At 34.2% G+C, this 15,164-nt stretch overlaps 1 protein-coding gene and 1 non-coding gene across 3 annotated transcripts in view; one reads left to right on the top strand and one right to left on the bottom strand.

Moving 5' to 3' along the window:
• The first annotated feature begins 523 nt into the window (after positions 1 to 523).
• On the top strand, positions 524 to 626 carry LOC129084487 (U6 spliceosomal RNA). Its single transcript, XR_008530611.1, has one exon. It is a non-coding gene; the product is annotated as a U6 spliceosomal RNA (small nuclear RNA).
• Positions 627 to 1,815: 1,189 nt separating this feature from the next.
• Positions 1,816 to 15,164, bottom strand: part of VIRMA (vir like m6A methyltransferase associated) — a 53,463-nt gene continuing 40,114 nt past the window's right edge. Inside the window, exons 17-24 of one of the 2 annotated variants that reach the window (XM_054590266.1) lie at positions 10,788 to 10,920; positions 8,848 to 9,000; positions 8,243 to 8,403; positions 7,106 to 7,202; positions 5,383 to 5,549; positions 4,292 to 4,623; positions 2,740 to 2,883; positions 1,816 to 2,151 (exon numbers count right to left, since the gene is read on the bottom strand). In XM_054590266.1, the coding sequence (XP_054446241.1) occupies positions 1,997 to 2,151; positions 2,740 to 2,883; positions 4,292 to 4,623; positions 5,383 to 5,549; positions 7,106 to 7,202; positions 8,243 to 8,403; positions 8,848 to 9,000; positions 10,788 to 10,920 (1,342 nt within the window). In that variant the 3' untranslated portion in view covers positions 1,816 to 1,996. The remainder of the gene's footprint in view (positions 2,152 to 2,739; positions 2,884 to 4,291; positions 4,624 to 5,382; positions 5,550 to 7,105; positions 7,203 to 8,242; positions 8,404 to 8,847; positions 9,001 to 10,787; positions 10,921 to 15,164) is intronic. The other variant, XM_054590267.1, reaches the window with a different exon arrangement.

A 15,164-nucleotide genomic window follows, 5' to 3' on the forward strand; every position in this document is an offset into this window, starting at 1 on the left:
ACTGTTAAGATGACTAATAGATGCACGAAAGGGATAGTCTATATGTTGAATTCCTTCCCTTCACATGTATCTAAGATTCTTAATCAGGACATTTTTAATTTGCCTGGTATTAATTTGCTTTTACTGTAGTAATTCCGTACTTTGGCTGGTCTGAATTCCTGAGTGTTACACTAACAGTCAAATAGCATAAACAACTTAAGTGTTTCTTAAAAGACAGTATCAAACTTAAAGCTAAAAAACAAATTGGGGACTAAATGGTAATGGAAAAAAATATAATAAAGATTATGTATTTAAAAACAAACAAAAAAACAAATCAAGCCCTGGCTGGTATGGTTCAGTGGATTAAGCGCTGGCTTATGAACCAAACGGTCACCAGTTCAATTCCCAGTCAGAACACACGACTGGGTTGAGGACTAGATCCCCAGTTGAAGGCATGAGAGAGGCAACCAATAGATGTTTCTCTCCCTTCCCCTCTAAAAAACCAAATTAAAACCTTAAAAATAAATCAAGAAACATACCTATAGTGCTCACTTCTGCAGCACATACACAAAAATTGCAACGTCAGAGTATTACCATGGCCCCTGCACAAGGCTGACATGCAAATTCATGAAGTGCTCCAGGAAAAAAAAAAAACATACCTGTATGTAGCCATGTTATTTAACAAATGTATACTTATGAAACAACTTTTTTTCCATGTTTGTGTGATGTATTAGGGACAAACTACAAATTCTATCTAATATGAAAAATGCATCTTTAGAGATGAGCTTACTAGGCTTGAGAATTGAAAGTAGTTCAGGTCATCTTAGGTTTTTTGAGGCCATTAGTTACAGATTTCCTTTACTTTTCACTTCAACACCAGAATCTTCAGAGCCGAACTTTTGTTTACTCACAAATAGTTCAGCAAAACGGGATGATAAAGGAATCAAATGAGACTCACACACTCCTTTGTTGTTTAAGAAAGTTCTGTATTTTATGTCAGTTATATAGGCTCAGTGTGTTATCTTTTGGGAAAAATACGGCTATTTTCTGTTATAAACTGTATTTCTGTATATAAAGCCCAGTTTATTAGATACTTCGGTTTCCCAAAATAACTATTAGAATACGCCTCATTTTAGGCTTTCAATAACTGCGTGATAAAATAGCATATGTAGGTATAAAGCTGAAACACAAAGTACATACACATTTCTAACATACAGGAGAAAAATGTTTTTGTTTCCTTTGTTATAGCCAAGAAGGTTCCCAAAACTATGTACCAAGGCACCCCAGTAAATTAACATAAGTGCCACAGTTTATTTTAAATTTTTGAGGGGAACACACCTGTTGAACATTACACAAACTACTAGTTTGAGGTAGTTTACATTTCCAAAATTAGGTAGCACTATATTTCCTTTCATGGCAGTGTATCTTTGCAAAACTGGGTTTTCAGCAGTTGTGATAAAAAGTACTGTGCAAAAGCATACTGGAACAGGAAATGATAGTGGCAATGTCAACCCAAGCTGATTCCAAGGTTTGAGAAGTTGTGCAGTGTCCACAGTTACTAGTGCTTATGATGTTAATTCTTACTAAGTTGTTTGCACTGGACTATTCAATAAATGGAAGTATAATGCATTTTCTTTTGTCCTAGATGTCCTGTGGAAAAAAAATTACTGAAACACTAAAGGGCACCATGAGCTGAGAAAGTACCAAGAACATCTGTGGTGTAGGCAAGATATACACTAAGACAAAAGTCATTACATCATTCATTTACTACCTAAGAAATTTTCTAAATAGTCTTTTAAGAACGAGAAAAAATATATAAAAACATACATACAAAGTTTGGATTTTTATTGAAATTTTGTGTTAGGTATCAAACAAAATCTGCTTTCTTCAGATAAAAATATTCTCTCAGATGTCTCCAGATAACTGCTAAGTCTAAATTGGTCCTTCAATGTCTTTTTTTACTTTTACTGTTGTCACGAAATGTTCATATACACTTAGAATGTTCCCGAAAGAATTTTTATCGTGTAAAGGACCGTACATGACGACCTCTACCACTGCCTCCACTAACAAACTTTCCTCTTGATCCTCCACTGCCACTATTTGCACTTGCCCAGGAAGGTCCAAGTCCCCCACGACCTCTTGAGGCACGGTCACGAGGACTTGGGCGGTAGCCTATAAAAGAAAAAAATACAGTATTTAGTTACAACATCCTCTCCCATTATATGAATCTATAACACTGGGCTCAAACCAAGACAGAAATTACTCTTTCCTCTTTTAAAGTCCATGTACAGGTTCTGTAAATGTGTTAAAGACCAATGAATTGTCCTCTTTCAAAAGGTAAATTGTTTCAGTTGTGAATACCATCTCAAATAAAGCTGTTAAGGGTTATATGTTTATGTACACAAGATAATACTGTAATCAAAAATAGAATAATACATCCTGTGAGGATACCTCTGTTATTGAAATACTTTGGTCAAAAATGTGCCTTAGGGATTGGCTTTTATTGTTGAAATATAAAAACAGAGCACATAACCAATGAAACTTAAGATTATACACAAAGCTCAGAAACTGAAATTCTGATTATTTCTATAGAAAATCTACATCGGGCACTCATTTAGATATAAAGTTAAATTCACTTTAGAATTACATATCTATATTCTTAAATATTCTCTCCCAGAATCAGAGTACATGACATTCAACCATTTGAAAATAAGGATTCATCTTCCTCTCTCAGCAATAACAAGTAGGAAGAATGTATACCTGTAGAACTAAGTGGTCGTAATGGTGGAAGAGGGCCTCTGTTAAAATTGCTTTGGCCTCCGCGACTTTCATTGTAATTCCCTCGAGGAGTATTCTGAGCACTCCAACTGGAGCCTCTTGTTCCCTCACGGCGACTGTAGTTTCCTAAAGACAACACAATCAAAATCTTTTTTTCACAACTTCAGTTAGATTAAAGAAGATCTGACAAGTTTTCCTTAATCTTTAAAAGTAATGAAAGATAAACTGAAATTTTTGTAAATGAAACATACTGTACAGTGGCAGCACCATTCATTTTTAGGATGGAGCCAGATTGCCAGGGTTCATATAGTGGTTCTATCACTATTACTTACAGTTCCTGGTCAGCTTACAGTCTTCTCTCCCATAAAGAGCGTGTATTAACAGAACCTACCTCATGGAGTTGATGTCAGAATATCATGTGTCAAGTGCTTATAACAGTTCCTAGCATAGTTGTATGTTTACTATTAATTTAAACTCCTATTCTCTTTCACTCACACCCTCCTCACTCAGCAGCAGTAAAACACTAGCAAAGTATAATTTTTACAAATAAACTCAGTTTCTAAAATCTTGAAACAATTTAAAACAGATTAAATATAACAGTAGGAATCAAGCAGATAAAAGAATCAATGGTGAACATAAAGAGCAATCTTAAGAAATTTTTGCTAAGTAGAACTGGAAAAATAATGTATATTATTCAGAAAGGATAAACACAATTCTCAATGCAAAAAGCAAAATAATTAGCCAAGACTTAAACTCATCACTAAATATGCAATTAAGCAAAAGTTAACCTAAAAAAGATTTTTTTCTATTCAATTAAGTACTCTGCAAATAGCATCACTGGTCTAGAGGCAGCTTAACTGTAGTAACAAAAAAATACTTTATCTGCCCTAGCTGGTGTGGCTCAGTGAGTCCAGGCCTGTAAACCGAAAGGTCACTGTTTCGATTCCCCATCAGGGCACATACTTGAATTGTAGGCCAGGTACCCAGTTGGGAGCATGCAAGAGGCAAATAATTGACGTATCTCTCTCACATGATGTTTCTCTCCCTCCCTCTCTCTTCCCTTCCCCTCTCTCTAAAAATAAATAAATAAAATCTTAAAAAGAAAAACACTTTATCTGAATCACTACCATCTAAATCACTTCTATTCAATATTCTAATATTCCAATATTCTTTTTTTTTCCTTTTAATTGAATTTATTGGAGGGTGACACTGGTTGACAAAATTATACGCAGCAATTTTCAACCTTTTTCACCTCATGGCACATATAAACTAATTACTAAAATTCTGCAACACACCAAAAAATATACTGTATTATTTGCCAATCTGACCAAAAAATTAAGTATAATTTTGATTCATTCACACCAGACAGCTATTGTTGTGTTGGCTGTTGTCATCTTTTTATTTGACAATCTAAGGAAAAAGAGGTCAGTGCTCCTGACTAAATAGTCAAGTATTGCATGTTTTAAAAATTCTTGTGGCACACTGATTGAAAATTGCTGTTTTAACCCACTAGAATATATATATAAGTAGTTACCTTTTGAGGCAGGCGGTGTGAAAAATCTATTTTGACTGTGAAAAGCACCCCGTCCTCCTCGATTGCCTGAAAATCCACCACGAGAAGAAATCTTCTGTGATACTTTGAGTGGCCGTTTGGGTGGGGGTATTCCATCTTGAGGGACCACTTCTTTACTTTCAGCTGCAACAAAGTCATCCACATGCATAGACGGTGGTCTGCTTGTGTTCTGTTTTCTCTGACGGAAAATATCATGGGGTCGTATACCCTGTCCAAATCCTCCCCTGCCCCTTCCTCTTGGTGGTGGCACAACATGAGCTCGTTTGGCAGGTTCAATGTATTCAGATTTTCCACTATTAAAACAAAAATACTCCATGAAAATATTTTCTTTTTTTCATATTTCCAATGAAAATGTAAGTTACTCTTTGCAATACTGGAAACTATGTTTTAATTATTTCTTATTCTAACAGTGATAAATTTTACAGGTTAACAGGCAAACCTTGCTTTAATGTGCTTTACTTTACTGAACTTGAGAGGTACTCCATTTTTTCCAAATTGAAAGCAAAATTCTACAGCAGCAAAAAGATTAAAAGACTCACTAAAGGCTCAGATAATAATTAGCGTCATTGAACGATCAAGTATTTCTTAATTAAGGTATGTACATTGGATTTTAGACATAATGGTATTACATCCTTAATAGATTATAGTGTAGTATAAACATAACCTTTATGTACACAAAGAAACCAAAAATTTCATGTAACTCACTTTATTATATTTACTTTATTGCAGTAGTCTGGAACTGAACCAAGGTATACCTGTACTTTCCAATGAAATAAAATAAAACTAGCTAAGAATGGTACTCATGTTTTACTGATATGACTAGGAATTATTTAAAATAATTCAGTTCACCCTTGTTCACACCTTCCAAACTCTTATAAAGCAGAATAATAAACAAGTGTACTGGGTATGTCTTGGCCAAACAATGTAATATTCATGAATCAAGTATTATGTTAACTTCTTTCGTCCTTTAATAGTTATGTCTATCTTAAAATACATTAAAATAAATAAGCTTACATGACCACAATCAAGATCTTCAGTAGAATAAATTTTACCTTGAAGTTATAAAGGTCTCATGCTTGTGCTTCCCAAGTTTGAATCCTTTAGTGGTCTTGGTTCTCCCTGGAGATGATGGTTCTGACAAAAATGAACGCTCTAATTCTGAGTGCAAGTCAAAGTCACTACAGCATTTTTCAGAGAGTTCAATCAAGTCGACCTTTACCTGCAGTCATAAAAATTAAATTAAATGAAAAATATACCTTAACTGTTATGATTAATGTGATATTTGACAAATTTTTATTTCCTGTAAATTACATGACTCAAATAAATTATAGGCCTGCCTCTGTCCCTCATCCGCTCAAAAAGCAACATCATTGGTAGTTAAAAAAAAGTCTTAGGAATTCAGTTGTGTGGGTTTTTTTTTGAGGGGATGGGAGGGTTAGTATTCTTCCTCAAAGCAGTGTTACTAAACTAAGAGATGTCTGTTGCCCGACAAGAGTCTCAGGATTTCTCTATATAAATTAACAATGTGGTATCTCCAGACTTTTCCAAAAGAATATGGAAAGAACATACTCTGCAAGCCTTGTAAAGTCAACATATATGCCATAAAAGGATTTTTGTGCCACAGGTTTCAAAGCTATATCCATTTAATGAGGTTCCAACCTAAGTTTTACTTACAGAAAAATGAAAATTACATTTACTTAGGTTTTATTCAAATTTATCAAATCTAAAAGACCTGGAATTTCCCTAAGCCATGTAAGGTCACAATCACCATCACAACACAGTTGTGATTCAAAGTAAAGTTATAAAAAGAACAATTTGTAACTCAAATGTTTTAGACCTGTGATACCAAGTACGTAGCCACTAACCACATGTGCCTATTTAATTTCAAATGAATTGAAATTAAATCAAAATAAAATACAGTTCCTAATCACGATGGCAATATTTCATAGCTTACCAGTCGCATGAAGCTAGTAGCTACTGTACTGCATAGGATACAGAACATTTCTATCACTGCACAGTTCTATTGGACAGCACAGTTCTAAAGAATCAGTGACCAATTTACAAAGGAAAAAAAAGTAAATTTCTTAATGAAATCTAAATTGAATTGTATGTGATCTTTTAAAGAAGGAAAAACAACCCTCAAATGCACTAAATACACTTTAAACCTAAATCATATTAGTTTTCACTGCACGTGATAAATATTAGCATTTTTAAGGCCAAGAAATATCAAATATACTTCTTTAATCAAGAAAAAAACAATACATAGTACCATTAGATGTGACTAAAATCATCCTCCCTAATACATCTCTAAGAACCATGAAACAGACTACATTAAATTTTCAGTCAGTGTAAATACACTCTTCCCTTACTCAACATTATGTTTAAGGATATCCATTACCATTAGTACTATATTATTCTAACAAACTCATTCTTACATGTCCCCAAATAAGAGCAGATACCACACCACCATTCCTCTCCTTAAATGCAATTACAAAAATAATTGTAATTTTGTGTACTTATGAAAAAATGTTGTTTTCCCCTAAAATGTCTCATTCTCCTATATATACACAGATCACCAACCAGAAAGAAGCAAAACAAGTAGCATAAAAATTGAGTCCTGGACACCGTTAAGTGGGTGACTGACACAAAAATTATGCTGTACTGGTCCCCAAATGAACTTTTATCAGCTATATAATATGTAACCTATTTTGCTAACATTATACAGAGACAAAAAATGTGACAACTTTTTCTAAATATTCAGTAATAAAATTATACCAAATCCAGATCTGTATCAATCTCTTCAGCTTGAAATGGAGTAAACCACATAGATTTCAACTGATCATCCATGACATCAGCTAGTACATATGCAGTCCTGGAACAGAAAAAGTATTTGGTAAAAAGCAGAACTCCAAAATCAAATTCTTAGCTGACCTTCTAAGTAAAATCTGTGGAAGGTACAATTAAAAATGTTACCCTATAAAGGTATTAGTAAAATAGCACCTAAAAACACTCCTTCAAAAAGCTATTTAAGAATTAAGTATCCTTGCCCTGGCCAGATGGCTCAGCTGGCTGGAGCACTGTCCACTACACAGAAAGGTGGTGGGTTTATTTCCCGGTCAGGGATATAGGCCTGGGTTTCTGGTGGGTTCCAACCCTGGTCAGAGCATGTATGAGAGGCAACCAATCAATGTTTCTCACTCACATCGATGTTTCTCTCCCTCTCTCCCTTCTTCTCTTTCTAAAAATCAATAGACATATCCTCGGATGAGGATTTAAGAAAAAAAAAATTAAATATCCTTAAAAAACAGTCACTTAGAAACTAATCCTGTTTTGACAAATTTTGACCTTTCAGTAAAATAACACAGAGAACTGGTTTTACTTCCAAAAAGCCAAGTTTATTACATTGTACACCAATGTGTACAGAAATTGCCTATGGTTAAATTTTTCTAAATTTAGAGGATAACTGCATTACAATGAATAGTCATTATGCTCTAAAAGTATAGTGCTCCAGAGATCAAGAGGCATATGTCAGGGATCAGTAATCTATGACTCCCATTCTGCTGGCCTGTTTTTGTGCAACCTGTGAGCTAGAAATGGTTTGGATAATTTAAGTTTTTTAAAATCAAAAGAAAAAAACCCCAAAAGTTAAACAATACACGAGAGGCTTAATGGGGCCTGCAAAGCCTAGAATTTTTACTATCTGGTCCATTAACAGAAAAATAGTAAGCTGGCCCTCTCTGGAACCCAGATGTTAGGTATCTACTTAACCACAAAAGAGAAAGACATGGAGAGAGGGAGAGAGAGGAAGAGGGGGAGAAGGGGGAGGAGGGGAGAAAAGGGGAGGGAGAGAGAGTGAGAGCAGGGGGGGGGAGAGAGAGAGAGAGAGAGAGAGAGAGAGAGAGAGTGTTTTACCTATTGTTAAACAAATTTTGGAGAGATTCTGGAGCTGAAAGTACTGGTTCCACGTCCTGGTCACCGAGAGGTAAAGGATCGCCTGATGACTCCAGCATCTGCTTAAGTACAACTACATTGTCCAACAACGAATCGAGGTTATCATCATCTTTTGAATGTTCCTAAATACATGCAAAAACAAAGTAAGAAGGTGCAGGTAAAACTAGAACATTTATGCCCCAAATCTATTAACTCTTTAGTAGAAAAGTTTGTATTATTTCATTACTTAGAAATTTGGAGCACCATCAGGGAATTATCAACTTAACATATTAAAATAAAACAAACACCAAAACCACCTGCCATTTTATTTCTAAAGAATGGTGGCATGAGACACTTGCATTTGAACCATAAATAATTCAAGAAGTATTGCCTCCATTTACTCATTAAGATTCATAAACAGTATGAAGGATTTTACTTCAAATTATTAACTCAAAGAGTTACTTCAAATGGTACAAATACCCAACTGAGAGTTCACTGTTTTTAAAAAGTCACTAGACAAACTTATGCTAGTCAAATGGAAAGAAAATGTCTTGGGAGAATGCACTGTTTTTATTTTTCTTCTTTACCAAAACAAGTTTCTCTAGTTCAAGGAACAAATTTTCTGGACTTTCTTCTTTGCTTTGTAGAAGCTGTTTTAGCTCCGCAGCATTAATACTCATCGTCCGTGATGGATGAGCTCCCTCTACTTCCATGAGACCACTATCATCTCCACAACATCCCTGTAAATGTCACAATCAAATTAAATTTGAGAACAATGAAATTTGCAAAGGTGCTCCCAAACTTATTCAGATATTGAAGCCATTTGCTACAATCTTCCCCTCAATGCTTCGGTTTTACATCAATATAAATGGCTAGTTTCAAGAAGGCTTTGATCAGCTCAAAGATGAACTAAATTTTCTTTGAGTATGACTTACAAAATAAACAGGTAAACACATGCACTCGATTTACTGGCACCAAGATTTCTCAACAAAAATATCCAATGGCAGATACACTGGTACATGCAGGACACATAACACACTGATTCTGAAGTTAATAAAATGCCTGCTATAACAAAGAACTGATGAAACGGAATTTATTTTTCTGGAGATAAGGCAAACAACTAAAGAAAACAGTAACTATCATATTTAAAACTATATTCTGTCATGAAGAAAAGCAGGTATTTTTTAATGCAGAGTTTGCTTTTAAAAGTATGCCACAATATAAAAGGAATTTTGAGTTGATAATAATTCAATCCTAGGAAAGTTATCCAGCAAAACAAATCTTGGCTTATGACAATAAATCTATCCATATTGTTACATGTGAAAGAACACTTAGGTAGTTTCAAATCTTTAGAACACAGCTCTGTTTTATCAATACGGTTTCTTAGGAAACTATACCCACCAATCCAGATGCAGGACTTAGCATTTTTAAAAAGAGGCATTAACAATTTAATTTTTGTTTGGAGTGCCTATCATTTGTCCTGTACGTGGACAAATTTCAATGAAAACTAAGTGAAAATTATTTTTGAATGTCAGCTGTAATTCAAATATTAAAAAATTTAATAAAAATAGAAAACAATTATTTTAACAGATTCCCACTCAAACTCATATTGTGCCTAAAGCACACTGTTCCTTCCTTTCAGAGAACACTAGACTGAGGAAGAAAGAGGGCCTAGAGTTTTAATAAGAAATTTTAATAAACCATTATATCTACAAAAGTTTTATTTGCTCTGTTTGGAGGTAGAGAATGAAAGGTAGGTGATTGCCTAGCTCATGCTCTATTAAAAATTTTTTTTAAGGTAAATGAGTTAAGAATATTCAAACGACATTTGGGCAAAACTGGATTAGACTGCAATAAAGCAAGTTTCTATTTATCTGGGAACTTTTAGAGCTTCAAATATAGTAATGTGCACAGGTTCCATCAGGGGAGACATTTCCAAAATTAATGGTTTCTGGAATTACGTTTATAATATATAGCATAATTCCTGAAAAGAGTAATGAGAGAAACCCTTAATAAGATTTTAGAGTTAAATAATCTTTAATTCATATCTAAGATGAATCCAAAATAGCCTAGCATAATAGACTTCACATTCACCGAAAATCACAGCAGCTAAAACACAATCAGTAAATGCTCATTTAAATCACAGTTAGATAAATAGTTGACTAACAGACTGATAAAACTTGACTATTCTGAGTTACCCTAGTAAGGTAACTCAATGTAAAAAATACACTGTAGATAGTATTTTTCTCTATTTAAATTGAAAAATCAGAGAATAGTATTCGTAAATTAGTAATGTCTGATAAATTAGAGTTCAATAAAGTCTGCTCTTAAACATCTATCTTTTTTAATAAATTAAAAATCTGATTTTATGGTGGGGGTAGGACACAGACACGATCCTAAGTTCCAAGTTCTAAAACACATTATTCTAAGATATTTTTGAACCCAAGTGATTTTTTTTTACTTATGACAAAAAGTTTGTAACTTTAAGAAATACAAATACATATAATATACATATAAATATACTCACCATTGTGTCAGAGTTAAGAATTTGTCTCATAAATTCCAAAAATGAAGATGCAAGTTCACCTGTGTCCTTACTAAAAGTGCTGACCACTCGTTTCAGTAAACTATGCAGCGCATTACTATTTTTTCTTAAAGAGCTGTAAATAAGAAAAAAGGAAGTCTTAAAATCTGAGCATATAAATCTAGTATGAGAAATGAACTATCTCAGTTCAGATAGAATATGTAGTCCGCCATTAAAAAATGTAAAAAATACTTCGGTGTGTCTGTGTACACAAATCATGCAACGAAGCACTATAGCTGACATCTCCTTCTAAAGATAAGCTTTAAGCTCTTAAAAAGAAACAAAAACCCTTCCTCTAAATAATAAAGGTATAAAACTTGGCTGTCTCAGAAGCCTGACCAAAAAGCCTAACTTATATAGTAACTACAAAGGATGACTATATGACACCATAATCTGACATAAGAAAATCAAAGGTATAGAGCAGAGGTCAACAAATTTTTTATGTAAAGAGTCTGATGGTAAATAGTTTAGGTTTTGCAGGCTATACGGAATCAGTCTGGTTCTCTCTATACAATTTCAGTCACAAATATCCAACTGCGAGTGTAGTAAAAAAAAGCAGCCACAGACAACACATAAATATTGGCTACAATCCAATAAAACTTTACAAAACCTGGTGGCAGGCTGGATTTGGCCCATGGCCCACAGTTTGCCAACCACTGATATAGAGAGATTTCAAGCACAACAATCATGATGATACATATCTAAAATTATGACAATATACAGTCCTGCTAAAATTATCTGATACATTTACAGTTCTTAGCTGATCAAGAGAACTTAAAGGGTACAGTATTATAATAGTTAATTATGTCCCTTACTTGTACTATAATTAGCCAAAATAAAAATAAGTATATTAACACTAAACACATAGTGCTGATATTGGAAAAATACGGTTAGGTTCTAACAAGCCATCATTCAAGACTTTGGTAAAACAATACAAAAGAGAGAAAAACAGGATTCCTGCTCTTAGAACTTTATAAACTAATGAAACAGAAAACTCACAACAAACAGAACTAAGATTAAATACAAAGATAATATGATTAATGAAAAAAGGATAGGTTCAAAATTGGACTATACCAATTACTAGCCTCTCCCTATAACCTTAAACAAATGAACCTAACTTCCATAGTCTATCAAAAAAACATGGTCCACTACACACCTACTAGAATATCTTAAAAAAGAAAAATACTAAATTCTGGTATTTCATTGCTCAACTCATAAAGAAGCTCTCTATAAAAGGATGGAACACTGGAATATGGGGTCATGAACTGTTCTATACAGAACTGTGGTGATAAACAGAGGGCTCTAGGCATTTGCCAATCTATGCATATGTCCAAAATCTACACATATGTGCATAGAACTGTACATCATAAAACATGAATGGGGTTACAAAGAAAGGGGGAAGGCTAGTCAATTTTCTGATATTAGATTAGAATTAAAGTTATCAGTATAGACTCATTTAAAGTATATATATACATACACACACACATGCAAAAATCATGCACAAAGATGTAGATGTGTATGTATGCATAAGTTAGGACATATACATGTGTGTCCTAGCTCAATCCAAGGAGAGAAACCAAAATCACTGATACAAGTTGAGCAACAAAATAAGTAACAGTATTAGATTACTATATAAGAAAAAATATTACTGTTCATGAACTTATACTGATATAAATAGTTTAATAAGGGAAAAGTGATTATTCTTTCTTACAGAAGGATAATTAATAAATGAAAACAGAATGAGAGAAATAGGAAATCATCATTAGAACACCACAGTAATAACTGCCATATGCCAAGACTCTTGATGGAAACCAAAATTAGTGGACAAAGTTTTAGGTAGAAATAGGCTGTTTGCATAGTCTCAAAGTGTATTTTCTAAAATATTTAGTAATTAAAAATAGAAAATCAGTAATTCTAAAGAATCCTGGCAGGTGAGCAAGGTTAATATCAATCATACATCATATATTTCCTGAGACGTGCACCCAGAAAGGCATACCACCTCTCTTGTATCCTTCTCAATAAAGCATAACCTCAATCTAATCACGAGAAAACATCAGACAGAAGTAAACTGAGGGACATTTTACAAAATAACTGACAAGAATTCTCAAAAAATGTTAAGGTCATGAAAAATGAGAACACAGAAGACAAAGGATATATTACAACTAAAAGCAATGTAGGATCCTGTCTTGGATCCTGGAAGAGAAAAAGAATATTAATGAAAAAACTGGTAAAAGCCAAATAAGTTCTGTATTTTAGTTAATAGTATTATGCCAAGGTTAGTTTCTTAGTTTTGATACTCAATGGTTATATAAGACATTACATAAAGGTAAGCTGGATGAAGGGTATATATGAACTCTGTACTACTGTTTATTCAATTCTTGTGAAAGTGTAAAATTATCTCAAAAAAATTTTTAGGAGGTATCTGCCTTAGGGTTGTTGTGAGGATTTTTTTGTGAAAGTATATAGTGACATGTTTATATACATTTTTTAAAAGCCAGACTATGCTATACCTCTGCTCAAAACTTTTCAATGGCCCTTATAACCCTAAAGGCCCTTGATAATCTTCCTCCCTCTTTACCCTCCTATTACTTCTCTGACCCTATGCCCTATCATTTTTCTTCTTGTTCATTCACTTGGAGGGCAGCCACCATGACCTCACAGCTATTTCTCAGACAAGTTAGGCATGCTATCGCCAATTGTTCTCTGTCAGGATATTAATGGTTTACTTCTCACCCCCTTTAGGTCTTGGTCTTTCTTCAAGGGTCGTCTTCTCAGCAAGGACTTCCCTAATCACCTCCCCTTATTTCAAATGACAACTTGCACCTTCACTCTGACACTTGCCATCCCACTGTTCTAGTTTATGTTTTTCTGTAACATACTATGTATATTACTTATGTGTTTATTGCCTGTCTACCTCTAGTAGAATGAAAGCAACAAGAAAGCAAGGGATTTTTTTTTTAACTGAATCTCAGTACCTAGAACAGTGTCTGGCCCAGAGAACACATTCAGTAAGTATCTGTGGACCAATCGACCTAGTATTCATATTTACTCCTTCATAGTGCCTACCATGTATCAGATTTCTAGGTGATGGTAAGATTATAATCAAGAAAACACAGTCCCTGTCCTAGTGTATGTTGTATTCTAGTGAGAGAGACTGACAAATAAGCAATAAATCTATATAATATCTAACAGTATAAGTACAGCACAAAATATTAAAAGGGATAAATGGGGCTGCAAAGGTTATGCTATTTTAGGCAGGTACTTAGAAATATATTTATATTTAAATATATTTATATTTTTACAGACAACTGATCAAAGTGTGAAAATAGATCATAGAAGTATCTAGGGGGAAAACATTTTAGGGGAAAAAAGTCTGCAGAGAGAAATAAGCTTGGCAGGAAGACAAAGGATAAAAAAGTTTTAAGACAAAGAAATGAGCAAGGATCAAACTGTATAGAGTCTCAAAGATCACTAGAGAGGGTAGGCTTTATTTGCAGTACAACTGGAAGCCATCAGAAGATTTTATGCAAAGGAATGACATGTATCTGTTTTAAGTTTACAAAGCTCAACCTGAGTGCTGCGAAAATGGATTTCAGGGGGACAACAGTGGAAGCAAGGAGAAAGTATTGGAGGCTATTCCAATGGGTCATGTAATACTTGAGAATGAACTAGACAAGGGCAGTAACTATGAAGGTGGAAAAAGTGATCCACCTGAAGATGTATTTTGGAGATATAATCCACTGGGCTTACTGATGGACAGGATGTAGAGTGAGGAAAAGAGCAGCAGCAAGAATCTTGAAGTTTTGGTAGTATCCTTGGGTGGATGGTGATAACATTTACTAGCATGAGCAAGACAGAAACATGTCTGAAGCAAGCACATCAAGAGCTCTGCTTTAGATCTGTCTGGTTTGAGAAGCCCATTAAATAGTCAAGTAGAGATGTCAAACAGATATATGGGTTACTTGGAGCTTAGCACAAAGACCAGAGCCAGAGGGAGAAAAGAGAATAGGTTAACTTAGGAAAAAATTACAGATTTAAAAAAGGACCATAAACATCAATCAAACAAAGCCAAAACATCACATATATACTATGGCAGAGGTTTGCCATAAGGGTATTTGTGAGAGTTCCTAGCCCAGCCAGTAATGGACGAATCAAGAAAAGCTTTTGGACTTTCTTGGAAAGTGCAGTGTGTAAGGTGAGTTGTAAAGTATATAGAGTAAATATCCAGGAAATAAGAAAAAGGACAATCAAGAGGTAAAACTTAAAGATTGTCATAAGAGACTGGGAAATGGGGAGGGCAGGGAAAAAAAACCTGGATGT

The sequence above is a fragment of the Pteronotus mesoamericanus genome, unplaced genomic scaffold (assembly GCF_021234165.1).
Source record: "Pteronotus mesoamericanus isolate MK-2021 breed Mesoamerican mustached bat unplaced genomic scaffold, CSHL_Meso_final scaffold_174, whole genome shotgun sequence".
Taxonomy (NCBI): domain Eukaryota; kingdom Metazoa; phylum Chordata; class Mammalia; order Chiroptera; family Mormoopidae; genus Pteronotus; species Pteronotus mesoamericanus.